Source organism: Cladophialophora immunda, assembly GCF_000835495.1.
Source record: "Cladophialophora immunda strain CBS 83496 unplaced genomic scaffold supercont1.2, whole genome shotgun sequence".
NCBI lineage: Eukaryota > Fungi > Ascomycota > Eurotiomycetes > Chaetothyriales > Herpotrichiellaceae > Cladophialophora > Cladophialophora immunda.
The window spans coordinates 4,695,791-4,722,068 of NW_015622542.1; the positions used below are offsets into that span (position 1 = coordinate 4,695,791).

The 26,278-nt window shown below is 52.8% G+C and overlaps 7 protein-coding genes across 8 annotated transcripts; 2 read left to right on the plus strand and 5 right to left on the minus strand.

Annotated features, from left to right (window-relative positions):
* Positions 1 to 286: 286 nt before the first annotated feature.
* Positions 287 to 1,342, minus strand: PV07_03896 (uncharacterized protein; the record flags this gene model as incomplete). Its single annotated transcript, XM_016390656.1, has 1 exon — positions 287 to 1,342. One exon carries the CDS (start codon positions 1,340 to 1,342, stop codon positions 287 to 289), a length of 1,056 nt encoding a protein of 351 aa, XP_016252558.1.
* Positions 1,343 to 2,180: 838 nt separating this feature from the next.
* PV07_03897 (uncharacterized protein) lies at positions 2,181 to 4,781 on the minus strand. Its single transcript, XM_016390657.1, has 2 exons — positions 4,592 to 4,781; positions 2,181 to 4,538 (listed from the first exon to the last, which is right to left on the minus strand). The coding sequence occupies exons 1-2, from the start codon at positions 4,719 to 4,721 to the stop codon at positions 2,683 to 2,685; spliced, it is 1,986 nt and encodes a 661-aa protein (XP_016252559.1). The 5' UTR covers positions 4,722 to 4,781; the 3' UTR covers positions 2,181 to 2,682.
* Positions 4,782 to 4,960: 179 nt separating this feature from the next.
* On the minus strand, positions 4,961 to 8,521 carry PV07_03898 (dihydroorotate dehydrogenase (fumarate)). Its single transcript, XM_016390658.1, has 2 exons — positions 8,163 to 8,521; positions 4,961 to 8,109 (listed from the first exon to the last, which is right to left on the minus strand). The coding sequence occupies exon 2, from the start codon at positions 7,587 to 7,589 to the stop codon at positions 5,712 to 5,714; it is 1,878 nt and encodes a 625-aa protein (XP_016252560.1). The 5' UTR covers positions 7,590 to 8,109; positions 8,163 to 8,521; the 3' UTR covers positions 4,961 to 5,711.
* PV07_03899 (uncharacterized protein) lies at positions 4,975 to 5,732 on the plus strand. The gene has a single exon (XM_016390659.1). It carries the CDS (start codon positions 5,083 to 5,085, stop codon positions 5,692 to 5,694), a length of 612 nt encoding a protein of 203 aa, XP_016252561.1. The 5' UTR covers positions 4,975 to 5,082; the 3' UTR covers positions 5,695 to 5,732.
* A 546-nt stretch (positions 8,522 to 9,067) lies between the features above and the next one.
* PV07_03900 lies at positions 9,068 to 11,441 on the plus strand. Of its 2 annotated transcripts, none has more exons than XM_016390660.1 (2): positions 9,068 to 9,570; positions 9,700 to 11,441. In XM_016390660.1, the coding sequence occupies exon 2, from the start codon at positions 9,956 to 9,958 to the stop codon at positions 11,141 to 11,143; it is 1,188 nt and encodes a 395-aa protein (XP_016252562.1). In that variant the 5' UTR covers positions 9,068 to 9,570; positions 9,700 to 9,955; the 3' UTR covers positions 11,144 to 11,441. The 2 variants fall into 2 exon arrangements, with proteins under 2 accessions (XP_016252562.1, XP_016252563.1); XM_016390661.1 differs by having other exon boundaries at positions 9,803 to 11,441.
* A 1,369-nt stretch (positions 11,442 to 12,810) lies between these two features.
* Positions 12,811 to 15,508, minus strand: PV07_03901 (uncharacterized protein; the record flags this gene model as incomplete). Its single annotated transcript, XM_016390662.1, has 4 exons — positions 12,811 to 13,444; positions 13,498 to 13,993; positions 14,044 to 14,175; positions 14,227 to 15,508. 4 exons carry the CDS (start codon positions 15,506 to 15,508, stop codon positions 13,258 to 13,260), a joined length of 2,097 nt encoding a protein of 698 aa, XP_016252564.1. The 3' UTR covers positions 12,811 to 13,257.
* A 1,711-nt stretch (positions 15,509 to 17,219) lies between these two features.
* On the minus strand, positions 17,220 to 19,050 carry PV07_03902 (uncharacterized protein; the record flags this gene model as incomplete). The annotated part of the gene is made up of 2 exons (XM_016390663.1): positions 17,220 to 17,616; positions 17,666 to 19,050. 2 exons carry the CDS (start codon positions 19,048 to 19,050, stop codon positions 17,220 to 17,222), a joined length of 1,782 nt encoding a protein of 593 aa, XP_016252565.1.
* Positions 19,051 to 26,278: the final 7,228 nt, after the last annotated feature.

Below are 26,278 nucleotides of genomic sequence, written 5' to 3' on the forward strand. Positions count from 1 at the left end.
CTCGCTCGACGATGACTTGAGACTATCTCTGGAATGCCGGAGGCAGAATGAGGCTGTCAGCCTTTCGAGAGATTCGGAGCGAGATATTAGGGCAGCAACTAGTCAATCGTACTTGAAAGCGTGAAGGGCCCATTAAAATCAAATTCACGATGCAAGTCTGGCCGATTTTTTCAAGCAGAAGCTGACGGTGACTGTAACAATGAACATTCTCTCACTTGATTTTCACGTAGATAACTTTTTGGTAGAGGTTCTTTCTTGCACATCAAGGCCTCCCCGTAGCGAGACTTCACTCCGAAACGTGGAAGTGTGTCTTCACCACCCTCTTCCCGTCCCGGTACCGATCCAGGAGTTCGTTCACCTTGTCCACGTCCAGCCCCTTGACCACCTCGTACGCACTCGGCTTCAACTTCCCTTCCAGCAGGTACTGCGGGACACGCTCCCAGAACGGCCTAGAAACGTCGGGCTTGGCTTGAGAACTGCCAAAGGTGTTGAGTAGTTCGTAGCCTTCCTTTTTCGCGTGGACCTGAGACTCGTCAACGGGTCCGGTGGGGAGCAAGCGGGCGAGTCTGCCCTTCTTGGTGGACGAGAGTGCGTTGATCGCGATGGTTTGCGTCGCGGGCGGGTTGATGGCGTCGTAGGCGTACAGCAATTCGTCGCCGACGAGATCGCGGATGCGCTTGGTGAGCTCCTCGGGCGAGGCGTGGCGGTCAATGATATCTGTGGCGCCGTAGGATCTCAACTCGGCCTCGTCGCCGCCGACCACGACGATGCGCCCGATCCCAGCCAGTGCGGCGAGCTGCACACCGAATCTTCCGCAGTTGCTCCCGCCACCCATGACCAGCAGCGTGGTCCCCTTGTAGTCAAAGCTTGAGGCGGCATCGGTCCAGGGAGCGGGGATCGCCAGGGTTGAAGCATCGAACAGCGCGACAAGCGGGGCAATCACGTTGGTGGGCAGTGTGGCGCCGTCGTCGTCGGTGAATCCCTTGGGGATCTTGGCCGAGGCGTCGACGTCGACGACAGCGTACTCTTGCAGCCCGTTCTGGGCATACACCTTGTCGAACCCGGCGTGAGAGACGACGTGGTCGCCGACGGCGTACTTTGTGGCATTCGGTCCGAGGGCCACGACTTCGCCCACAATGTCGTTCGTGAGGATGGCGGGCAGAGACTGGGCGATGAAGAGGCCGTGGTCACGGGCTTTCTGGTCGTGCGGGTTTGGCCCGGCGACCGTGACGCGGATCAGGACCTGGTCTGAGCCCGGTTGGGGGACAGGATGATCTGTGACGAGGACCAGAGGCTTGCCGACCTCGGTGACGACGAGAGCTTTCTGGGTCTTTGGAACCATTTTGATGGGTTGTACGTGTTCGGTGGATGAGGATGGATTGACGGGGCGCAGAGGAGGCGATGCAAGCAATTTATGTTCAAATGCCAAATCGAGCGTTTGATTGTGGAATCGACGTCTTCTCAAAGCCTTTCAGGTTTGTCTGTGCGAATCCCTCGATATCCACTCTGGTTCTGCTCCTCATGCATGTGTGGTATGACTCCTGCACTTAAATATACTTTGGACTTCTGAGGCCATCCATAGAAACAATGGGTTATGGTTTTGCTTGGAGGTAGCAGTTTGCTCCGTCCGGTGTCCGTGCTCGCCATCCCTCATCATGCCACAAGCACAAGGCTGACGTGGGGGACACTGCTTGGTTGGTGCCCACTAATCACAGTCGCAGTGTCGCCTGGCGGGGTTTCGACCGGCTTAATAATTGTACAAAGCGGCGCAGGAACAACAACATTCCCGTGGCACAGGGTGCTCAGGTTGGGGAGCGAGAGGGCTTGCAGGGACGGGAGGTCTTTGGGACGCCTCGTCTTGTGGGCGATGGCAGTTGGGTGGCCCGGGGTTGGCGAACACCGACCTGCATTGTCTGGGCTGAAGGTTGCGCGGAGGAGCAGCTGAAAGGATGCTAGGGAGCGACCGCAGATTGCGCCATCCCTGGAGGAAGAAAAGAAAGGGCCAGAGTTTCGGCTTCAGGCGAGAAGCTGATTACAGATGAAGTGCCAAGGGATGAGGGGATGAGTCAAGCAACTCGGCATCAATCCGAATCATTCTCCGAGTCGCCTTCATGGTGCATTTCATGGTGCACCAGGTGCATAGTGGTGATGACAAACACATCTACGCTCAACAACACCTAGTACTCTGTTGAGTAGTACTGTGATCCTCGTTCCTATGCGAGGAACTACTGCCTCGGACGTAGCAATGGGAAGAGATATCGCATTATGCCCGACACCGAAGGCCAGGTTGGTATGTCACAGGGCAGAAGAATTCCAGCTGGAGTTGTCCTAATGTCCCAAGAGTCAAGCATACCTCTATCGTCCAGACGGGCGCTAAAAGGACCGAGAACAGGAAGGTGACTCAACATGACTGCATCTGCTCAACGAGGACGACGACACAGGTGAGTCAGAGCAGAAGCCCAGACGGATTGAAACGAAAACGTCCTCGGTGACCAAGGATGCGGGATCATTCTGGAGCACGAAGACATCGATTGATGTTATGAACCTCTCTAACGTGCACCGTCTCTTCCGAGGCCTCGTTCCAGCTTTGTGGTTCCCTGAACAATCCACCAACGCCGAGTCGTAAACCATAACGGTCGACACCGAAACAATAACACCATCTCTAAACTCACCATCCTTCGATCATCTGGAGCGCGTCTTGCCCATCTTCCTCTTGCCCTTGATCAAATGGGCTGGTAGCGAAGCCGTCTCGTGGCGATCAGCCTCGCCCTGTCTGGCCATACGATTCATCTTCCGTTGGCTCAGTTTCGCCATTCGTTGTGCCTTTTCTCGCTTCGCAGGGTCCGTCACGCCCGTGGCACTCACGCCCAGTCCATCTGTGAGCCTGTTTGTCTTCGGAGCTCGGGAGAGAGACTTCGCCAGTCTCGCAGAGGCTGTCTCGTCAAGTTCCATCTCATCGCCGGCGACTGAAGCAGGCTTGGCGTTACGGATCTCTGCTCTTGCTCGGTCAGCAGGGGCCGATGCGTCCAGGCCGATTGAGCCGAAGTGCTTCTCCATCTGGCCCACCGTCCTCGTTTTCTTGGCCCGCGGTATTTGAGCTTTGTTCTTCAAGCTCTTCTTCATGCGAGCCTCATTCATCATCAGCGTCTTCTTGTTCCGGATTAAATCTGCTTTCATGCGGATTTCGGCGTCATCTTCATCTTCCATACTGTCGCTCTCGTCATAGAACCCTTCTGCGGTCAGCTTCTCCTCCTCAGCTTCCAGCTCCGCAAGCCTCTGCTCAATGTCAGGATCGACGTAGTCGGCAATGTTCTTGCCGTTGAAGAACTCGGGAATTTTATCGTGGTTCCACTCCGGGGTGGCGAGATCGTAGAACTTCTTCAGATCAATGTTGTATACCCCTGCACCTCCATTTTCCTCTTCGATGTCGCGCTCCAGCTTCCTTCTCTCCGGATCTGATCGGTCATATTTTTTGTGGGTTCCGTTTCTGACCGCTTCTGGGATGTAGGTCTCGCTCACGGAACCTTCCAAGGGCCTGGCCACATGGATGCGGGCGAGAAGATCGCCGAGGCGGCCTGTTGGTGCATCAGCGGTGGCAGATTGTGCAGATTGCCCAGCCTTTAGTTTTGCCGCAACCCGATCTGCAATCAATCGATCGCAAACCGTGTTCTTCACCTCCTGAACTCCGTCGTTTGTGACGCATGACAATTGGAGAAGTTCCGTGTTGGAGTTTTGAGTCAACAAATCCTTCAATTGTTGTTGTGTCTCGGAGTCCAAGTCCTCTGGCTTCATGACATCGGTCTTGTTCACCACGATAAAAACAAGTTTGTTGGCGAAGAGGGGTTTGATTGAGTTGAACAGCGCCATCTGCGCCGAGACTGAGTAGCCACATTGCTCTGACAGATCCATAAAGTACAGAATCGCAGATCTCAAATGTGCAATTGCGGTAATGGATTGCATTTCGATGGTGTTCATCTCTTCCAATGGGTGATCCAGGATACCGGGGGTGTCAATGGCTTGAAATCTGAGATATTTATAGTCAAAATGACCAACAAAGAGCGATTTGGTCGTGAAAGCGTAGGGCTGAACATCGACATCGGCTCGAGTGATTGATTTTAAAAAGCTGGACTTCCCCACATTCGGATAACCACAGATGAGAAGCGTTCGGGTGTTGGGATCTATGCTCGGTAGACGCCCCAGATGCTGTCGCACCTGCTCCAGATACACGAGAGGGTCTTTCAGTCTTTTGCAGATTGTGGCCATCCGACCGAGGGCCGCCCGCTTGAGAGATTTGCATTGGAACAATGACTGCGCGTACTTGAGGAGCCGAACGTAATCCCGAGACACTGTCTCTATCAGTCGTTTGGCAGTTGACAGCGTGCCCAAGGCAATTCTGAAATGGTCTGCATCGTAGAGGGTATTGAGGAGGTCTTTGTGGAAGGGATGAATATCTTGGAGTCGAGGAAAGCCTTCGAGGATGGCTTGCAGCTTTTCGCAGAATGTCTCGGATGTGAACTTGACTTTTCTTGTATAAAATCCTGTAAATTTGTCTCAGCCATGCTCTCTTTTTCAACACGGGCAGGGTTTTAACCTCTAATTCTGCTAATTTTGAAGCCGGCACGAATCTGGGTAGGCAGCCGGCGCTGTGTCCGGCTGAGAACAATGTCTATGAATTCTTGGGAAGTCGGGACCGGCGCAATATCTTTCCAGGTGGTCTTCATCTTGCCGGTCAGCGTCCAGGGCGGCAACGGGAGAGAAGAAAGACGTCGTGGCAATTGTAGAAGCGCAAATGCGAATGCGGGCGGGAACAAAAATTCGCAACTCGAAATTCGCTTATCGCTTATCGGTGGATAGGCAACTTTGCCGAATGCCAAGGTATGCTCTCATTGGTCACAGTTCAGGTGTCTGTCGAGCTGCGTTGCATTTACAGTCGCTGAGTCACAATCAAGCTCCTCAATCGCTCTCCCTGAGGAGGCAGACGAAGCAGATAGGTATTTTGACGATTTAATAGTTACTGTGCATTTTATTCGTTGTATCCTGCCACCTTTTGTTCCGATCTCAACTCCCTCGAGACTGTAGAAGATGAAGAAAACTACGCGTCCAGAATTTCCCGTCCCACCATCCCCCATGACCACTGCTCGCCTGCTCCTTCGACCCATCCAACAATCGGATCTGGAAGACTTCCATGCCCTTCGCTCAGAGATTGAAGTCATGAAGTGGACCTCTACCGGGAAAGTCGACGTTGACAAGGAGGCCACACAAGTCTGGATGAACAGGTTCCTTCCGCCAAACGACGCCACCACTTTCAATTTTGCCATTGAGGAGCTCGCGAGTCCCGGCAAGCCCATCGGTGTGTTAGGCTGTCATATCGCAGAACCACCCGAGTGTGGTTACATGTTGCGCACCGACTCTTGGGGTAAAGGGTATGCCACAGAAGCGCTTCGGCGGTGGCTCCAAGCATGGTGGGAGTTGCCCCGGAAAGATGTAACGGTCGAGGAGGCAGAGGGGGAAACCGGGACTGATGACTGCGTTGTAATGGTACCGGAGGTCTTGAGAGCAGATATAGACGGCAATAACATTGCGAGTGCCAAGATATTGGCCAAATGTGGTTTTCGCCGGGTCGCCGAGGAGCTGATTCAAGAGAACGGCACGGCCGTCAATTTGATCACTTTCGAACTCACTCGGCCAAGATAGTGCCCAACACCATCAGTCTAATTTTGAGCATTTGAGCGCTTTTCTTGGTCCTGCCGTTTGATTTCTTTTCGCATTTCATCCTTGATTCGTGATATCGTACCAATGCCTCCGTATACCAGGGCAGTGTAAACCATGGCCACGTTGGCGCCCGCATTGAGAACCTCGAGAGCTTGTTTGCCGTTGGTGATTCCTCCGGTCGCAAATATAACCTTGGGCTGATCAATGGATTCCAAATGGGCTGGACCAGACTCGAGACGATCGAGGGCGTCACGCTGTGCCCGAGGAGGAAGTCGCTCTATGGCCGCTTGAATTGACCGCAGTTGTTTCTTCTCTTCCGCCGAACGTGATTCTAGATCGAGCGCGGGTGCTTCTTCGACCTCGGGATTTTCTGTTTCTGGCTGTGGCTTGTCATATTGGCGTTCGTCTGGAAGGCTGATGAGAGGTTGTTTGTCCGCAGCATTCTGTTCAAGCATGCCGCTGATTGGCACTACGCCAGTGTCAACAGACGCAGTGATTTTATCTGAGCCTGGAACAGGTGTGCCAGCAGGGCTGGATTCTTCGGCGTTGGGTGCCAGAGCCGCTTTAATCCGATCTGCTTCAGCTTCCAGCGCCCCTTTCCTTGTGGTCGGAGTGTTTGAGGTATCGATCGACGCAGGCTTCTCTACCAACAATTTCCTGTATTTTTTCACCAAATCAACCGTTCTCTCAAAGAGATGAGGTCCAGAAAACCCTCCCTTTTCAAGCATATTTTGTTCCTCGGTTGGGGACAAGTTTTTCAAGTGAGCAAGTGGCTCGGGTCGGCGGTTCGTGGTGTTCCCCACGATGACTCCATCTACACCAGCAGCCCAGACTGCATCGCATATTCCTGCAATTTCCGACTCTGAATCCTCGTCCGGGCTCACTTTCACCATCACATAGGGCCGCGTTCGCCTCTCTACAGACCTTGCTGCATTTACCACGCCACTTAAGATCGTCCGCAGCTTGTCGGACTGTTGTAATGAGCGAAGACCAGGGGTGTTAGGGCTGGACACGTTGACGACTAGGATATCAGCATAGGGTCCAAGCTTGTCGACACAATAAACGTAATCGTTAGTGACGGCCTCGACATCATCCTCCGGAGTGAACTTGTTCTTGGCAATGTTGACAGCAAGCAACTTGCCCGGGATCAAACTTCCCGGAGGGACGCCTGCGATACCATCAAGGACAGCCTTTTCTGCGATCTCATCGTCACCGAGGCCAAGGGAGTGTGCAAACCTTCTCACTCTGTTTCGCAGTCTCATGGCCACATGATCGGCACCCTCAGAATTAAGACCGTATCTGTTGATCATCGCTTGTTGTGATGTTAGACGGAACACGCGAGGCTTTGCGTTGCCCTCTTGTGGCAGGGGGGTCGTTCCACCGATCTCGATGATTGCGGGGCCGATGTCAAAAAGCACATCTGGGATGTCGGCATGCTTGTCTATACCTGCAGAAGTAGCGATTGGATTCCGGAGGCGCTGCCCAAAGACCTCAACTTCGAGATCGTGCTTCTGGTCGGGGTCACCCCGTTCCCGCGGGTGGAGGCCAAAGTCCCAAAGTGATTTGAGAATTCCATTGCTGACGTGGTGTGCCTCTTCAGGATCCCTATACACCAGTCTCAGGGCGGGGATGACCACGTAACGATGAATGCTTGCTCGAGTATCGGTGACATAGAAGTAGACGATGCCAAGGCCGAAAACAAGAGTGGCGCCGTAGAGAACATCAACCAGTCGAGACGTAAAGTTCGGCCGTTCTTCAGAGGTGGAAGCATGTCTACGGACTGGGAGATTAGATATTCGAGGTTGGATTGGCGACGGATGAGCTGGTAGACGAGGCCGCGATGCTCTAAGGAGCAACCTCGCTGCTGAGTGTCTCATGGTTGACCTAGCCAGGACACCACGGGCGTCACAGAGGCCGATGTGAGCTTCGGTCTCAATGAAGAGTCTGAGATGGGAGACGAGACAGCTTCAAGATCTTCTGAGTCAAGGCATCGTCGTGGGGGGATGAGTTGAAGCCGTCGGTGACAGAAGAGAAAGGAGCTTCAGAAAATTATGCTGTCACAAGCAGCTTCCACAAATTGGCCGACGCTGATTGGCCACGTGCCTTGGCTCGGCAGACCTGCCGCTCTGGAATTACGTCCATGCACCTTTCGCCTCGTCGGCCTCCTTCGACGCGTCCTTTGCGCCTCTTCAACCATTGCATACCTATGTATTTCCTCGCAAGACCGCCCTTGATTATACGCCTCTGTTGTGTGCTGGTAGATGGCTGCCCGACAGGCTCGCGGTCTATTCATACAATCCTTGCCTCCAGCACCCTTCTCGCGACGTGATCGCTGCCATGAGGGGGACAACAGATTTTGAGAAGCTGAAGAGCAATGGTTTGTGACTTGAACTGAAACTAGGGCTAGCATTAGCTATACACACGCGGTGCTGTAGCAATGATTGCAGGACAAATCGCAATGCTTTAAGGATGTGCCAGATTTCAACAAAACGCCGCCACAGGATCCATCATCCTTTTTCTCGAAAGACAGCCGGCGACCCGTCGAAGGCTGGGAAAGAATATTTGTTTGTTTGCAGCAAGCGCTCCGGTATGGAAACGAGACCGTTATGCTTGTAGAGTGACTCGGAAGCCTGCGGCCGTGTCGGCGTTTCGGAGAGGATGTGCTAAGCTACATACTCCACCCTGCACTGGTCGTGAAAATATTCCGGCGCAATTTGAATGTCGATTGATGTAGATGCGAAGGAGAAAGCGGACTCAAACGCAATGATTGGGAAGTCACGGAGTGACGAAGCGCACAAGTCTCTTCACGGATGTGGGCTTTCTCCTAATCATTCATCTGTAAGACGATCAGTTGATCTTGTGGAGGTGGATGTTTGCCACCATTGCCAACATCATCGACGTCCAAGACTTTCATCGTCCAGACACCCGAAAGATCACCCCACGACATTATTACATGTCTTGGTCCTGGTGCACGAGGCTCGTATGCTCTGGCCCAAGCTCGCTCGCCATTGGTCGAGAGCTGCCACTCAGTGCCTGGCATATTCCACGAAGCCTCGGCTACTGGCTGGCACCGAAAAAAGTCATATGAATACGGATACGCGGGATCAGACTGGGCGAAGGCGAATCGGAGCCAGTTTCATCAGAACATGAGACGGTCGAATGTCTAAATATACCCCAGATTTCGGTGCGCACATTGCATTGTACCTCATTCAGTACACTAAAATGCTCCGACGCTCGGCAATCGCGTGATTTTGTCCCAGGAAGTGCAAGGCATCTTTCGAGGCGTCTTTCGAGGGCAAGGCAGATTCCTATCTCGTGCTTTGCATGCAATAGATAAATATAAATAAAACCGGAGTGTTGCTGGCTCGACTTGGTTTTCGGGCTGCAAGCACTCTGAACTGCTTTGTTATATGCATGTCTCAGCGTCGACCATCTTACATAACCTCACCGCAATTTGTGCCAGTTCACAATCCTCGCGAGCCAAACAAACCTGCAGCACGGTGCTAAGGCAACACACGAAGCGTTTCCAGGCCGCCTCACTGGCCCCGACTTTCTGACGCACCACTTCCCAAACGAGTCCAAGGAGCAGCAGACGTCTAACGCTGACGCAGCACTCCACATCAGCAAACATCTCAGCCACCAGCTCACGGGCTGGGCAGCTTTCGCAGGTCTGAGCATTTCGTGTCCAGGCGCGCTCAGCCTTCCGTCTGCATCCGAGCGGGCGAACCAACCATCAACGTTCCGGCTACCAAAACACCGGGACCCCTTTTTTGCACGTTTATCCACAATTATTACAGCAGCAGGGGGAGACGGAGACGGAGACGGTGGATTTCCCTTGACGCCCTTGATATTGTAAAGGTCAGTCCTGGTCACGTTGCTATTATATTTCTCAGTCAGCCCCAGAGTTCTCAAGAACTACTTCCCCCCTCCTTGATATATCCTTTGCTTCCCCAGCTTTCGACGAGATACTTAAAGGGGTCAATTCAGCCTCGCGCGCGCACCCTCCCAAAATGGCTGACGCCGACGTGCTCCCTTCCTATCATGCGTTGTTCCCCGAGGAAGAGGCTAACACCGTCGTCAATGGCCGAAGACGCTACACGACCATCACTCTTCGTGAGATCTACTACCCTGGGGGCTGTCCGTGCCATCCCAAGGAGAAGAAATTGGCCAAGAAGCGAAAATCGAAACAGGAACCCCAGCGGCCGCCGAACACGTTCGAGCCCGATCCCCTCCACGACTGTCTATGGCTAGGCCACGCACGACCGACCATCGCCGAGCGTTCAGCGAGTCAGAGCAGCGAAAGCTCGACTCGGTCGACAGGCAGCAACAGCAGCAACTCTTCAAATCCGATGAACACCAACAATTCCAGCACGAGTGGCACGGCCCCATCCGCCGATTCGAGATCCTCAAAAGCACGACCTTGGGACTGGTTAGCCCGCAGAACCTCCAGCTAAGCGTCGTCGATGTCGATGCCGGGATTGTCCACACGGGCCATCTCACCGACCTTTCGACGCTACCTAGTTCCCGCCATGAACCAGTCTTTGTGACCAGTAACATGAAGTGGTGGAAGCAGAAGTTTGTGCTTCCGCCTTCATTTGAGATCTTCCCGGGCACTGCCCATCAGCAGCACCCCCAGCACAAGTGGCTGCGAGGCCGGGATGTCGCCCAGACGGGAAGCGAAGTGACTGGACTCCCACCAACGCAGCCCGACGAGACCCTCGGCCATCTCGACGCCAATCCCAGCGCAGACCCTGTCGAAGTCCCTGTGGAACCCAGGTCCAGCAAGAGCTTCGATGGTTCCAAGAGGGACGAACAATACCCTCTGGCAGAGATAAAGTACCAGGGCTGGCAAGGGTTTACTCGTATGTCCATCTCACTTACCCTCTACAACATCACGCCGGAGATGCACTACTCTCCCTCGGCCACGCAAGAACCCCAGAACGCGAGTCACGACATCCGCTCCCACTATACCATTACCCGCCATGGTTGGAAGCGCGAGTACATCTTGAGCAGGTCTCCGTCGTCGCGGAACTATAAATGGCACTCGCCCCCGAGCCACAATAGCCAGGTCCTCTCCATGCCCGCCGTGGACGACGGCTTTGACCCGGCTAATGGGAACCTTCTGCTGGAGGACTCCCAGGGCACGCTTGTGGCCGTGTACAAGCAGAGGCGCGATCACCAGGTCTTGGGCGCCTTGACGGTGTTCTTGGCCAACGTTGCTGGAGGGCCAAGCGGAGGCAACCTTGGGGATAGTAACGAGAATGAAGGATACGAGCAGGGCCATGGACATCGACACGGCCACGGACACGGCCATGGGTATGGGAGCACAGCTAGGGCCGACGAGAGAATCCCTCTCAAGGCCGTGGTGGCGAGCTGTCTGGCCGTGGTCATGTACGAGCGGATTGGCTGGCAGAATCTCTTGGGGCACTGATTCTGCCTGCTTTTACTTGAACCATGAAGTGATTGCTGCTTAGGTGCAAAACGAATCATGTCCTTTTTATGAAACCCGCATTTACGATACCAGAAAGGCAAGGTGCCTTGCATGATATATTCCCACAAGGCGTTTGGTTCTAGGCTCCTTTTTGTAACCCACAGGTTTATGGATGGAGCATTAGCTGTGTTGTTTTACCACCTTTTCCTTCCCACCTCTTTGTACATATATACTGCCAACAATACCATACATAACAAAACACTGTGCCGACTACTAGCACAGTGTATCCAACTGTCTACTACGGTCAGAATGGCACAATAACGCACGAACGTCGCCCGCCTCTTTTGGGGAGCCCCCCTAGGATGATGCAATTCTCGGGGCTGGGGCTAACTGTAAGATACCCACTCGCAATCAGCATCACCCTCAGCCCACGTATTACTAGCCATCCGGCCTGAGCATAAGCAATCCGGGCCAGATAGGGGGGGCAATCACCCACATTCCCACCATTCCCACGACCTTTGCCCATGGCGGGAAAAGGGCATTGTGGGCTGGAGATTACGCAAGAGACTTTGTCGGGGTCTCTCGCTCTCTTCCAGGCGCACAGTCAGCAGCTCATCCACCCTGCCAGTTCTCTCGGTAAGAGTAGGGTCTAGCCCCCTCTGCGTAGCCGTCTGGTTCCCATTAAGTTAGGTAGATGCCTCGGAGCCTACATGTAGCTAGTCATTTGCGTACAGGTACATATCAAGGACTTGTGTATCTAGCGAGCGAGTAATTAAGCATTACCTACTCGTCGCTAGACCTTATCCGCCATGTCCCTCTTACCCATATGCACACGTCTATTTATGCATCGCGACACTTCACGGCGCCTCTGAATCGTACTGTACGTCTGTCTTCCATGCGAGGGACGTCACTCTGCCGTGCCGCCCTACCCTAGGCACTCCGATCTGTGGCCCTTTTAAATCCCGCGCTTTCCTGCCCTTCCTTCATCATCCCGCCAGTCCCGCTGCGGCTCCGTGTGATTCACAGCCACGATGTCCGGCCTCATGATCTGGCCGACTGTGCTGTCCTGCCCTCGGCCGTCCTGTTGTCCCTGCCAATTTTTCTAATCATTCTCCTTGGCCGCATTTTCACCTCGCGCGCACATGTCAACCATAGTGGCTCTCCCTCAAGCCGGAGAAGCAGGAAAGCGAAGAAACCCAGCACCCGGATGTCCGCCGGCACGGTCGGATACAAAGGAAAAAAAGGCCAACCCGAAAACCCACAAATGAAAAGGACACGAGATCCTGGTGCCAATAGAACATCCGGGTATTTAATTTTCTTATTTTTTCCCCTCTTTTACTGGCACGGCACGGAGACGGCGCTCTGGTTGGTAAAAGTATAACAAGCAGACAAGTAGATGCACAAAATCGGAGGCTTTTTCGCCTTCCGTCGAGTCTCATAGGTCGACCTTGCGTCTTCGGTTAGTCTTCTTCCAGACTTTTTGTCCTCTTCTCTTCCGACTCTTCTCCATAGCACCACGACAATTCATTCCCTGACCGGAGAATTTGACATTCGTGTCTCTGTATTGCTTCAACGACATGAATCGATCGGAAGACTGCGCGGGTAGTTGCTATTTATCTGCTTGGGCACTCGTGGTAGGCTCGCGCAAATAAAAATTGTTCCCAACGCTCCCGGAATGCTCCCTGAGACCTCATCGCCGCCCTTGGTTCACCGAGCCACCTTCTATCAAATTTGGACGATGGCATCCATTCGGCGTCCTGGCTAACTCGAATAAGGCCCGTTCTCCTATCCTTCTCTCTTTCCTTCTGTATGAGGCGTTTAAGGGTCATCAGGATTGACAAGCCACCAACACTCCCGCTATCGAGACTGCGCAGCCAAACTCTCAAGTCCGCGGGCGATTGAAGTCCGGGGATTTGTCTTCTCGCTCAACAGAAACCGCAGTATTTCTAAACTCCAACTTTCATGCACGCCTTGTGTTAATCTGCAATTGAACGCTAGAAGCCAGACCCCGATTCCAAGAGTGAGTAAACGTCTTTTCACCACATTCTGGATCCCTGGAAATTATGTAGACTACAATCTCCGTCTCCGCACTGTGACAATCTCGGTGTTCGTCATCAGGGAACTCTGTCTATACCCCGATTCAGAACGCTTCGGAGAGGAGGGTTGTCTGGAGCGATATCAGGGTGGTGCAACCTGACATGCCTTTGCAAATTATCAGGTCTCGGATATTTCTGTTGTTGTTGTTGCTGTGGCGGACAGAAAGGACAAACGTAGCCGGGCGAAAGGTGGACCAGCTGGTGTCTAGTATTTATCCGTCAATATTGCAACCTGAGTCTTTGGGTTACGATACCAACCTGTCACATTCGTTCTTTCTCTTAAATCCCATACCACCAGGACCTCGTGGGCATCCGTTTACCGGACAGAAATGAACACTCCCCGGAACGTGAACATTCATGTGGCAATTCAGGAGGTAGCTGGTCTGGAATGGAGGAGCAAGGCATCCTTCGATGGGACACCTGTGAGGGTGGGTGCGTACGCCGTTCTCGGTGTCGGGATGGAGACTGTGGGACCCAGAGGGACCTGATTCGGTAGTCGGAGGCGGAGTAGCAGGGTGAGAATGGGGCGAGGGTAGAAAACTAGATGATAGTAGACTGATAGCCTCGTCGAGGGGAGGCAGCGCTGCGCGTCGCAGACCGAGCAGGACAGTCTCCCGCGAAGAATCGAATACGAGTTGACGCTGTTCTTCTAGCACTTGTTCCGTGCTTCCACTTTGATGTTTCGTCTGGCTGCGTCGGTTCATCTCCCATCCATCCAAGGCGTTGAGTAAAGTCGAGTCGATAGAGTGCGGCACTACGCAGCCTTTTCAGTAGAAGTATCGGGCAAAAAGAGAGGCAGCTTACAGGACAATTGATCTGATCGCACTTCTTTTCCAGAGAGCATTTCCCCTACCCATTGGCGAAATTTAGGATCGACATCGGCGAGAAGAGGATCGTCAAACGCCAGTGACACCTCCGCAACCCGATTTGCTGCTTCTGTGACGAGATAAGTTGGAGAAAAGACGGGTCATTCTGGCATAGTCTTACCGTCTGTGTCATTCTTTCTCTTCGTCGTTCGGCCTTTCCAGTTGAATCCCAACACGTTGGCCATTTTGTGCTCCAGATGGCTGGCCCAGAATATGGTACAAAGCTCAATGCCATCCGCGTCCAAGACTTCCATCGCAAACGACGTCTCTCGATTAAAGGCGTCCAGGTGGTCGAGAGTCTCCTCTCCTAGGAGTATCTCGCAGGGAAGATCGTCCAGCACATAGAACCATTTCCCGGCCCACTCAGATTTGGGTCGTTCCAGGTTAGCGGAGAACCTGGTGAATATCTGATGGGATATCCAACCGATGCTCCCATCTGCGAATTCCACGGGTAGGGGATCCTGCAGAGCCCTTGGGCGCTGGGAAGATTTTCGAACGAACTCTCTGGACACGACATCCATTTCTGAGCCAGTGTCGGCGTGTGCAGCCACCAAGCTGCCGTCCACATAGCATCTGAACCTTTCTCTGGCGGCACCAAGGTGCATCACCTGCAACCGAGTTGAACTCTGTACAAGTCGCTGGCGCAGACGGCTTTGGCGGTGCTTGGTCAGAGTCTCGGTACGTCTCAGAAAGACCCCGCCGAGAATGGCGGGACGTATCAAGCTCTCAAACACATGGAACATGCATTTGAGAAACCCCTGCGGCTCTCGGGAGAAGTAGAGCTCCATGTCAACGGCCCCGAGAGACTGGACATCTCTGCCGTTACCCAAAACGAACCTGCCCGAGCGGCTCGAGTCTACGAGGTCCAAGATCCCAAGCTGCGTCGCGATTTCTTTCGACAAGATGTTTTGCTCGGAACCGGTGTCAGGACAGGCGAGAACTTCAGATCCTGCCAAGACTATCGGTACATCCCATTTGAGTTTAGATCGTCTGATATCCCGTCGAGTGCTGTTTTCTGATTCTTGATCTGGAGGTCGAGGAACAGGTTGCAGAGTTGAGTCTGAATCAGGATTCTGAACCCTGTCCACGACGGCTTCGTTCTCTAGGTCGTCACTCTCGAGGGAGTTGCTGTCGGGTCGTGAACCTATCTGAGAGTGGTCCTGGTTTTGGGCTGAGGCATTCGAGTCTTCAACGGTTGGTTCGTCGACGAGTGGGAGCAGTCCTGGAAATGATAGCTCGTGGAAGTCTGTTTCAGCCGTCGAAGGCCTGTTTGCAAAGAAGGAATCGTCCTCAGCCTCAAACGAAATTTTAACTGGCACCAAGCCTGGAGACCGAGGGAGGAGATACTGATACACCTGATCACCAGTCAATAGCTCCTCGTCTGCGGAGACGGTCGAAGGCATTTGCGACCTCACTGCGACAGATGATGGTGGAATATCTCGGGGGCTTCCTGGAGTCACATTTAACCCTCCGACGTGCTCGAAGACTTGTTTTTAAGATGATCAGAAAGCAGGAGGGGCAGGTTGACGCCCGATTCTGCCTTGCTATCTGCGGGGTGATGACAACAACCAATGGTAGTGCATGTCCCTGGTTTTTGTTCATGTGACTATTCGCCTATCGACTGCCTGAAATTTGCGGTCATCAATAGAATCGGACTGTATCTTACCCTTTATCAAAGAAACCATCATCCAGCATAGACGCGGCGCCATGAGCCACATAGATGGTTACCGCGGTTTGGCGCGGTTCATGATTCGCGACAAAGACCGAAGTCCATGCATCTTTCGCCGCTTCGACGAGCTTGGAGTTCGGAATCTCTTATATCTCCAGAGCGAGCTCCTCGAGATAGAAAAGCGCCTTGAAGAGTTGGACATTGCGCATATCCAGGCTCCGTTGAATGTCAAAGCGGATTTGAGAGACTGGAAGGGGATGAGTGTCAAGCACGATGTCGATCAGCCAAGTCGTTCACAGATCCAAGAGAGAATTGATCTGGTCCTGAGGCTGAGGTACATGATTAGAGAATACCGTATGTCGTTCCTCTAGCTGGGAATCTTGGAAACTGACACCGTCAAGAAGAGATGCTCGTGTTGGGGTACAAACTCAGAGCCATTGAAAGACCGCCTCGCAGAACCCTTGAGGCTATTCGAAAATGTTTCAATAATGCCGCCAGCACGTTGACGCCTGGCATTCCAGCACTCGATGGACGGAACACAACCATCTTTGACGACGCGAACGACCTCGTATCCCTCAGGGTGGTCACAGATGACGATCGACTGACCAGATTCTTGCAGAATACGTTTCCTGTACTTTTTGCCGTCAGTAGCTGAAGCCCAGATTGATCGCGGAATGCTAATCAGGTGACGTAGAAAAACATACGAAAGTTTGATATTGAGCAGCAGAAGCAAGGGCAGGGCTCCAATATCGATGACCCACTATCGTATTACTCCGAACGCCGGCTCCACATCTGTGTCGCCATTATATATATTGTCCTCGCAGCACTACTACTTTTCGGAGCCATGTTTAATCTCTACTACGTTGAGAGTAACACGAAACGGCTTGGTTTTATTGTCGGATACACCGCGGTCTTCGCTTTATGCGTTGGCTTCTTGACAAACGCGCGGAGAGCTGAGATATTTGGAGCTTGTGCAGCGTATGCGGCCGTCCTCGTCGTCTTCATCAGTGGCGGATTAGGTGGTGTCGGAAGCCCAGGCGGCTGATAGTGGTTACCGACTCTACAGAGCGCTCAGCAGCAGTATATTTACCTGTGCGGAGTACGTTGACGTTAGCACCATGCCAACCATGCTCAGGGGATTGCTCGCTGAGACTCTGGTTGATGCCTCAATTAAGACTCAGAGAGTGGCTCATCCACGCTCACCGTTGGCTTGGAAGCTCAGCTGTGCTGTAAGTTTGAGTCAACAGGCTGACTGAGCTGGTAGTTTCTCCTTAACGGCCTTTGCTTGATTTATGAATATCTTGTCGTTATAGGATACATCTATCAAGTCAGCTTAATGATGGATGCTCAGGAGCCATGCACGTGTGCATGTGCTCGGCTGGATAGGAGAAGGTGTTCACAGTTCACTGGTTCTATTGACTCCTTCCCAGAGCTCCCTTCTGTTGCTAAACAACAGTCACGCGGTGGACAGCATCTGTCAACCTAACATCGCTTAGATCTATGCCTTCGTCAAGAAGTTCTTCGGGTGGAATGTTGAACCTTGCGCACATGACGTCGAAGAATTTGTGATTCCAATCGAAGAATTTACCCATTCTAACATATGTATCATCATCTGTTGCGTCGGACAGCCTTCGTAGAATCAAACCATCCTGCAAAGACACCAGCATGCATAGAAAGTTGGATTCGCGCTCTTTGATAAAACTTGCCCATCTTTCAGGGTTTGCCCCACGATAGGGCAGGTTCTCGTCCCACATGATTTCCACTGGGACGCCTTCCACCATACATTGTCGAGTACTCTCGTCGAGATTGGTAAGTTGAAACATCCAATCCACGGCTTCATTCCTGGAAGCAGAACCGTCCCTTCGCAAAGCTCGAGCGAATAGCGCTAGACCTTCCATGACTAACTTGGCTTTCGAGATCGTTCTTCCACATGCCGGCAAGGTACAAATCTCCTGTAGCCTCCTTCACGGCTTCTGCTAAGCCCGCAAGTGCCACCATTTTATCAGACACGAAAGTAAGCCGACAAGCCGAGTAGGACTCCACTAGTACGGCCCAGGCTTCGCGGACAGCGCTTGGCCTGCTGAGATCCAATGTGGGCTTCCCAGTGGGTGGCCGGGATCGATCATAGGGTGAAAAGTCTGTCAAGTCACTGGGGATGCCAGTAGGGAATCGTTCAGAGGCGACAAGCTCGTGACATTCCCAATATGCACCACTCTCAGTAAAGCTCAACTGCTTCCTTGCTAGGTATCGCTCTTGAACAACCCAACCGCGTTGATTGAGTGGAGCTTCCACAAGTTCCTCGTAGTAGAATGTCCAAAGAAAAACCTCATATGGTGTAGGCTGGCTAGGTTCGAGATCCAGCGTAATCAAAGTGGGCGTTCTTGTCTGAATAAAGCAGCCGCCATCCCCGTTTTTTGCCCATGTCGCAGCGATGTTGCAGCAGGCACCTTGATAGACCTGTCCCATCATCGAAGCCTGAGCTGTCCAGTCTTCGTCATCGTCTTGGACGATACAGAGCGAATCGATCCAGATGAAACGAACTCCCAGCGAAAAGGCGATAAGAAAGGCATCCTGATAGGTTTTTGGGAGGTCGGAAAACGAAACCCATTCTGCAAACGTACAGCGGTTACTCCTCGTCAGGCATGTACGCTGGGACTTCCCCCAACAATGGCTCAGTGTTACGTAGGTGGCACTTTCAGTGTCAGTGGGGTGAACAATCCTCCAGCTGAACGACTTTCCATCACCCTCTGCGAATATTTCAACCAGTCTGTGCGGCGTAAAGGTTTGTGGTTTGCGTGCCAGTTCGCGGCACTTAGTATGAGACTCGGAGCAGGCCCGAAACCAGCCACAGCACAGCTCAAGTGTTCTCGGTGTTGAGAAGGCGGCTCTGGTGATAGACTTCGACTTTATCGAAGTGTCCGTGTCTGCGCTATTTGCCGGTATTGGTGCAAGAACAAGGTCCAAGGCACGACCCCCACTCGGACTTATGTTCAGGATAAAATAACCTTCTGATTCTTTCCGAGTTTTTATTGTCAATTCCAACGAATTGTCAATCTCGGATTCCGACTCGTCGTCCTCACAGGAGAAATCATCTTCAATATTCCGTTCTGAATCCAAGTCCAGTCTGCTACAGATAAAACATCCTTCTTCAGCTGACTGTAAGATACTAGAACGTGAACGTTGAAGCGGAAGCTCAATTTTCTCCTCATAACCAGTTCCTTTCAGAGCTTTGACGGCGGCTGAGATCGGTTTCTCGCAATACTGACAAAGCATCATGGCTTTCAGGTCGATTTGTCAACGCAAAGACTGTGTTGATAGTAGGGTTCAGTATCTCGCGACGCAAGGCTTTTATAACATTCATTTCTCGCGTGGCAGTGCTATGCACGTCATTCTGCGCTGCTCCCTGCCACGAACTCCTTGCAGGCTAGTATTGCCACGTCAACTCTCATGCAGAGCCTAATAACTGTCGCAGGCGGGACTTTTGGAGAGGCTCAACTGTAGGCTTAGCAGTGACCAAAAGTCGAGGTAAGGGCTTTTGTAGCGGTGCCACTGAAGCGCAGGGCAGCCTATCAGGATGTCTCAGTCTCGGCAGCCTTTCGTCGCTAGCTTTCTTCCAGCCCTAGGACCGAATGCATTGGTAGTCAGAGCGAAGAAGCCTCACTGGTCAGATTCGACCCCCTTGGATGGGACTCGGGGGAAGCTCAGAAGTTGCTCAGCCACATCGCATTCGGCTTAGGAGCCCTCCCCTCCCCTGTAAACCAACGCCGGACACGGAAATCATCCCTCGAGTTCTTAACTATAAGTCACCAAATCAGTCATATCGACTTCTGCACTTGAATCTGCCTTCAAATGAATAGAGACGCCTAATGGACTTCATCCCCCTGCCTGACAATGCTATTGCTCACGAAGTAATACCCGACCTTGGCGGCCCCGAATTCGACCACCAAGGCTTTCACGGCTACGACCAGCGACAAGGCTGGAACGTGGCGGCGCTGCGAAAAGGTAGCCTCCGCGCCGCTTGCACCAACTGGTTGCCGTGGGCCGATTCCATTTACAGCTCAGAACGACCGCCAGGCCCGCCCGTTTCTATAAACAAGCTCGTGGGTACTGTGGCCGGAGCTTTCGTGCAAACATGGATACTGTTGGGGATCTTACAAGAGGCGTTGAAGAGGCCCGTGTTCCGCCATGAGGTCTCACGATGCGTGACGGAGGTGGATTCAGAGGGACGTACAATGTCGACACACCACATCACCGTACGGAATGTCTTTGCTGAGTTCATGAAGAAAGGTAAAGAACTGGAGTCGGACTCTGTCTGGGCCAACCGACTCTACCATAGTCTGCGGGAAGCTGCCGAACTTCTGCGGGATCTCGAACTCCTGCACGATCGGTTCGCCAGCGCCATCGCCCCTGTCCACGTCCATTTTGCGCTATTGGCTCTTGTCAGAGCGTTTGACCAACACAGGATGAATTTCTGCCGCAAGCAGCTGGACTCTGCCGACTTGATTGGCATTGCGCCGACCAGGTGCCGGCGATTTGAGTCAATCCTGCGGGATCATCACGGCTGGTGCCCCAGCATGCTCACTCGCGTGTTTGAGACCTTGGAGCTCCAGGGCCTCTACTTCGCCAGTCTTATGCCTGGCTTTGGCACGGGGCAAGATCACAGCAACTGTCACTATAATGTTTGTGTCGCATCGAATATTGATCACGGAACCTACAAGGTTCAGCATGTTCCGACATTTTGCCCGTGTGAGCGAGAACGATGCGATCATACGGAACCCATGTGCATTTGTCCACACGTTACAGTGGAAGGGAGCGAGCTGGCCGCGGCACTTGGAAGTATCGGATTTCCTCTAGTCAGGCTTCAGGGTGAAGCGATCGAAGTTGTGCGATTTGAGCCCGGAGTGGCTTACGTTGCTATCAGCCACGTGTGGTCTGATGGCAGGGGTAATCCAAGGGCCAACGCTTTGCCTCGATGCCAGATCCAAGCAATTCAAGGGTACGTGTCGGCTTTGACGGGTGCCAGGAACATGTTGTTCTGGATGGATACTCTTTGCGTGCCACTCCAGGAGCCACTGAGAAATACCGCTATCATACGCATGGCGGAGGTATATCGTTCAGCAACTCAAGTGCTAGTATTGGCGAAGGATATGCTCTCCATCAACCTCCCATCTACCCCCACTGAGGCGTTGTGCCGGATATTTTGTAGCCAATGGGCCTCCAGGCTGTGGACGATGCAAGAAGCGGCTCTGGCGAAAGAATTGGTGTTTCAGTTTGCAGACGATGTCGCCGCCCACGACACTTTGTCGCGGGAAATGACCGATATTTACCTCAACGGAAGCGAACAAACTCACCATTTTGGCGTGACCGCGAATCATTCCTTTCGCCAGTTTCGAAACATCCAGCAAGGCTCGAGCTCGGAGGAAGAGAACATCCCAATCGTGAGCCTCTGGCGTAGTCTTCGTTTCCGATCCACGTCAAGGAAATCTGACGTAGCGATCTGCGCAGCGATATTGCTGGCTCGCGGTTTAGAAACAGTTCTCTCGGTCCCTGACGAAGAAAAGATGCAGGCATTCTGGTCATGCCAACAAACCGTTCCGAGCAGCATTCTTTGGGCCGCCGGACCTCGCTTGAGAGTTGATGGATTCCGCTGGGCACCGAGCAACCTGCTAAATCCAGAGACCGCGTCCCTACCGCCCGACCCCATTGCAGCAGTTGCGACACCAACCGGTGCTGGGCTTCTCGTTGCAGGCATTGACGCAGTGATTCTAGAGAATGTCCCTCTGCCAAGTGACGAGGCAGTTGTGCTTCGATTTGAGCTTCCCAGTACGGGAAAGCGACACTTCTGCTTCAAATTTCTGAGCGAAAACCCTGAGCGCTGGCTAGAAATACAGCACCTTTGGAGCGGCAGATGTGTTCTGCTCCTGTCTCCATTCCATTTCAGTCATTCCCGGACAGTGGGCGCGCTGGTATTACCGACGGATCCTCTACCTGATTGGCCTTGTGATGAAGACGAACCGGAAACAATTGCTGGCCGGTACCTTGCGAGGGTTAACATCATTGCAGAATTGGATCCCTCGGAAGACGGAATGGTTCGGACAAATGATGGCTGCGATGCACTGCGGAATTCCATCAGGCTCCAAATGACCGAAGTTTTGGACGTGGTTGGCTCAAAAAGTGTTGACCCTGGCTGGAAGTGGTGCATTTCTTAGCCAGAGAATTCGGAGCTGCAATCATTGGCATGACTGTGGCAATCAATCCAGCCTTCGTCGCACAAGAATGACTAGCATTGGTCCTCAACTTGGGCGTCTTGAGCTGTAGGGCTCGGTGTATGGCTTCAATTCATCATCTGGGCTGTGATAAGACTGCCCGTGCTTTGGTCATGCCGAATGCAGGGATGGCAGATCAAGACTAACCCGTTGCCTGCTCCTGAGGCCAGTTTTGCTTCGACTGGCTTCGCTTTTCGTGGGTACTCACCGACCAGTCCTTATGGTGTTGTGCAGGCCTGTAACGTTACGGTACTGGACAAAGAGGAGAACAGTCGATGTGCATTCAAGTTCGGTCATAGAGCAGCCCCTTTCCTTCTGGCCAACGCAGCGTAACTAATCGTGACAGTCAGGGGTTGAAGCAGCTCGAGACTATTCTTCATTTTCGAAAATAACAGTAGCCTAGTGCAACCCATGGCCATTGACACTTGATCCAGAATGTCGGCAAACATGCTACAGAGGATCTCGAAGATTTCCGCTCCATTGTGACTCAAATGCATCTTCCTCCGTCGACCTCCATACATATACCAGTAATGAAATCGGCATCATCGCTCGCGAGGTAACATGCGGCATTAGCCACGTCTCTCCCCTCTGTAAACCTACCCAGCGGGATAGAGGCTAGAATGGGGGCGCGATTCTCCGCGGTATCTGGTTTACCTAGAACCTTGGGGAGCCTTTCGAGCCGCGAACAGATTAGTCAATGGCTCGCAAATCTTCTTACCGCTGTGCTTCTACACGACGGGTGGGGATAGGGGAGCTCACATTCCCGTTTCTCCCAGGGCTGGGAGTATGGCATTGAATCGAATCTTGTTGGGAGCGTATTCCACGCCTAGGCTCTTCGTCATGATGCTCACGGCCCCTTTGGTGGTCGAGTACCACGTCACCCCAGGCCTGGGTCTCGAGGCACCCGTGCTCGACAGGTTGACAAAGTTTCCCCCTTCGCCGCGGGCCTGCAGATAGGGCACAATGACCTTGCAGCTCCAGAAGAGGGATTTCACGTTGATCCGCATGAGACGGTCGAATTCTTCTTCCTCGACCTCGTGGCTCGGCGTGTTGTTGTAGATGACCCCGGCGTTGTTCACGACAATGTCGAGCTTGCCGAACTTGTTCAATGCGGTCTCAAGGGCTTGGTTCCATGTTTCCACCTTGGAAACGTCGCCTATGACTGCCACGACGCTGCCGTCCGGGTAAGATTTGACCACGCTGTCGGAGATTGCAGGGCTGATGTCCACTGCGACAATCTTGGCCCCCTCTCGATGAAACTTCTGGGTTATGGCTAGGCGGCGGCAATAATAAGCACATTGATTTCCCGGACACGCTGGGTCGACGGGGGAAGAAGGTATATATACCAGATCCAAAGCCCATGCCGGCGCCTGTCACCAAGGCAACCTTTCCATGAAGCTGGCCCAGGCGAGATGCTTCAACAGAGGCATCGGTCGTGCTTCCTGCCATGGTTACAAAAGGTCCTCTACCCAGAATCAGGACGTCTAGGGCAAAAGTTGTTTCTCCGGGTCGCTTCGTCTCGCCAATCTACCATGGTATGTAGCTTATATCCTATGTGCATATATCGACGTATCCTAGTTGGAGATGTTTGACCCCCCAGCGGCCCCGCTGATGCCCCCACTCAAAATCCCCCTTTTCCCCGGACTCACAATCGAAGGCCGAGTTCCGCGGCTGACGATGCCTTTCGGCTCATGATTTTCCGGACCTGGAGAGAGATTTGGGGCTGTCGAGACTCCAGAGGTGGGGAGAGGTCAGCCATCAACGCGAACTCCAACATCCTCACCAGCCGAGAAGGCCACAAGAAGCGTGCAGAAAGTTTATCCGCCCCAAACTCACGCCCGCAAGTTGGAATGTTTATGTACTCTCAAACCCTTCTTCAAGTGCTGGCGGCATCTCGACCGACGCGAACAAGAAAAGCTGGTTGAACCTGTTACTCTTTCAAAGGGAGGTCCCTACCGCAAGATCATCGGCCATTCAGTCATTCGGACGCTGCTCACTCAACCATGCCTCAAAAATCTCCCTTTGCGATCAATATACCTCCCACAGATCTTCTCACGTACCTTTTCCCACCGGACGCAAAGCCTTCGACTCAGCCGCTCTACATCTCTGCTGATGAGCCTTCTCGACATTCATTATCTCCAGCGGAGACGCTCGTCTGGGTCAAGCGGCTGGCGCTTGGATTACAGCGGATTCTCGGGGTGACAGAACGTAGCACAGAGTCAAAAACCGGATTCACGATTATGATGTTTACTCCCAATCATATCTTTGTCCCTGTTGTCTATTTGGCTGCTATCGCTGCAGGGGGGATATTCAGTGGCTGTAGTGTAAGCTTTGGTGTCAATGGTAAGCGATGTCTTGATTGTTGTCCTTCTTGAAGCTCTTGTCGTGAACTACTAAAATGAAAGATGCGTTCTACAGAGGTGACATCTCAATTGCAAAATACCGGAACAGAGGTATTCCTCGTTTACCCGAAATATTTGAACGTGGCTCTTGCGGCTGCCAAAAAGGCGGGCTTGTCGAGGGACAGAATCTTTCTCCTCGACCAAATTCCTCACCCAGAAACTGATGGAATCCGCGATTTCCGTTCGATCCTGGCCACCGTGGATGAAGCTCAAAACTGGCAGTGGAAAAGACTGAACGGGGACGAAGCAAAGAACACAACAGCCGTCCTCAATTACTCTTCTGGGTAGGTCTCTGTTGCATCGTGTCCGGGATATTCAGGGTCTTCTGGGAAGTCTGAGAATTCTGGATAACTGAATACTGACATGATCATAGAACGACCGGACTTCCGAAGGGTGTCCGAATCAGCCACACCAATCTGATCGCCAATGTGTCTCAGTCGATTTATATGCGCGATCTAGAACAGCCGTATACGCCATCGACCCGGCCCCAAGAGCGCTGGCTAGGGTTTCTTCCTCTCTCTCACGCCTATGGACAGTTATGGACTATTCTCGCCGCTCTAAAGACGCTATCACCAGTCTATATAATGGCACAGTTCCACTACGTGGAGTTTCTCCAACACATCCAGACCCACGCAATCACTCACTTACAGACTGCCCCGCCGGTGCTGGTGATGCTCGCCAAGAGGCCCGAGACGGAAAATTACGACATCAGCTCCTTGCGCAACATTCTCTGCGGCGCGGCACCCCTGAGCGAGGAATTGCAAAACGAAGTCACCTCGAAACTCAATGGAGGAAGAGTCGTACAGACGTGGGGAATGACAGAAGTGACGTGCTCAGCGCTCCACATGCCGGGCGGAAGGGACGATCGAAGTGGCAGTGTCGGCTACATCGATCCCAACTGTGAGATCAAACTGCTGGATGATTCCGGGGCGGAGGTCGCCGCGGGCGAAAGAGGCGAGATCCACGTGCGTGGGCCCAATATATGCCAGGGCTACTGGAGGAATGAAGGGGCAACTCGTGACCTCTTTGACCAGGATGGGTTCCTCCGGACTGGAGACATCGCTGTCAGGAACAATGAAGGCCTCTACTGGATCGTGGATCGGAAAAAGGAGCTGATCAAGGTCAAGGGTTTGCAAGTTGCGCCGGCCGAGCTGGAAGCAGCGCTTCTGGAGCATGACGCCGTTGCCGACGCGGCAGTGGTGGGTGTCAAGGTCGGACGAGATGGCGACGAGGCGCCCAGAGCATACGTGGTGCTGAAAGACAAGTCCAAGGGGAAGCTATCTGCTGATGGTCTTGCACAATGGCTGCAGGGCAGGGTGGCAAAGCACAAGTATCTCACCGGCGGAGTGATTTTTATTGAAGAGGTGCCAAAAAGTCCCAGTGGAAAGATCCAACGAAAGCTCATACGAGAATGGGCAGCCAAGGACTCGTCCACGGTCAAAGCGAGGCTGTGAGTGGGTTGGGGCTTCTTTCTTTTTACTTTCCCCTGCAGTGGCTGGGTATTGAGTCTCTGAGAAAGACAACACGAATTGCTTCTCGTTCGCCCACTCCGCGACCAAAGACTGTGATCAAAGGGTATAGACAACAGGTAGAGAGCAGAGTATTGTGGCACGAGAAGCAAATCGTCCGCATTCTTAAATCACAATTAAGATAGTAGAGCAAAAGGAATCAGCGGTAAAACATGACCTGGCAGATAAGCAGACATATATGAAAGGCTCTAACCCGCAAGTGATAGAGTAATTCGTTCACAGCCGAATTGCTTCCAAATACTTGGCAAAAGGTCCCGCGGTATCTAGTATCTCCATGTCGTTACCATGGTATCTGGCCTTCTGCTTC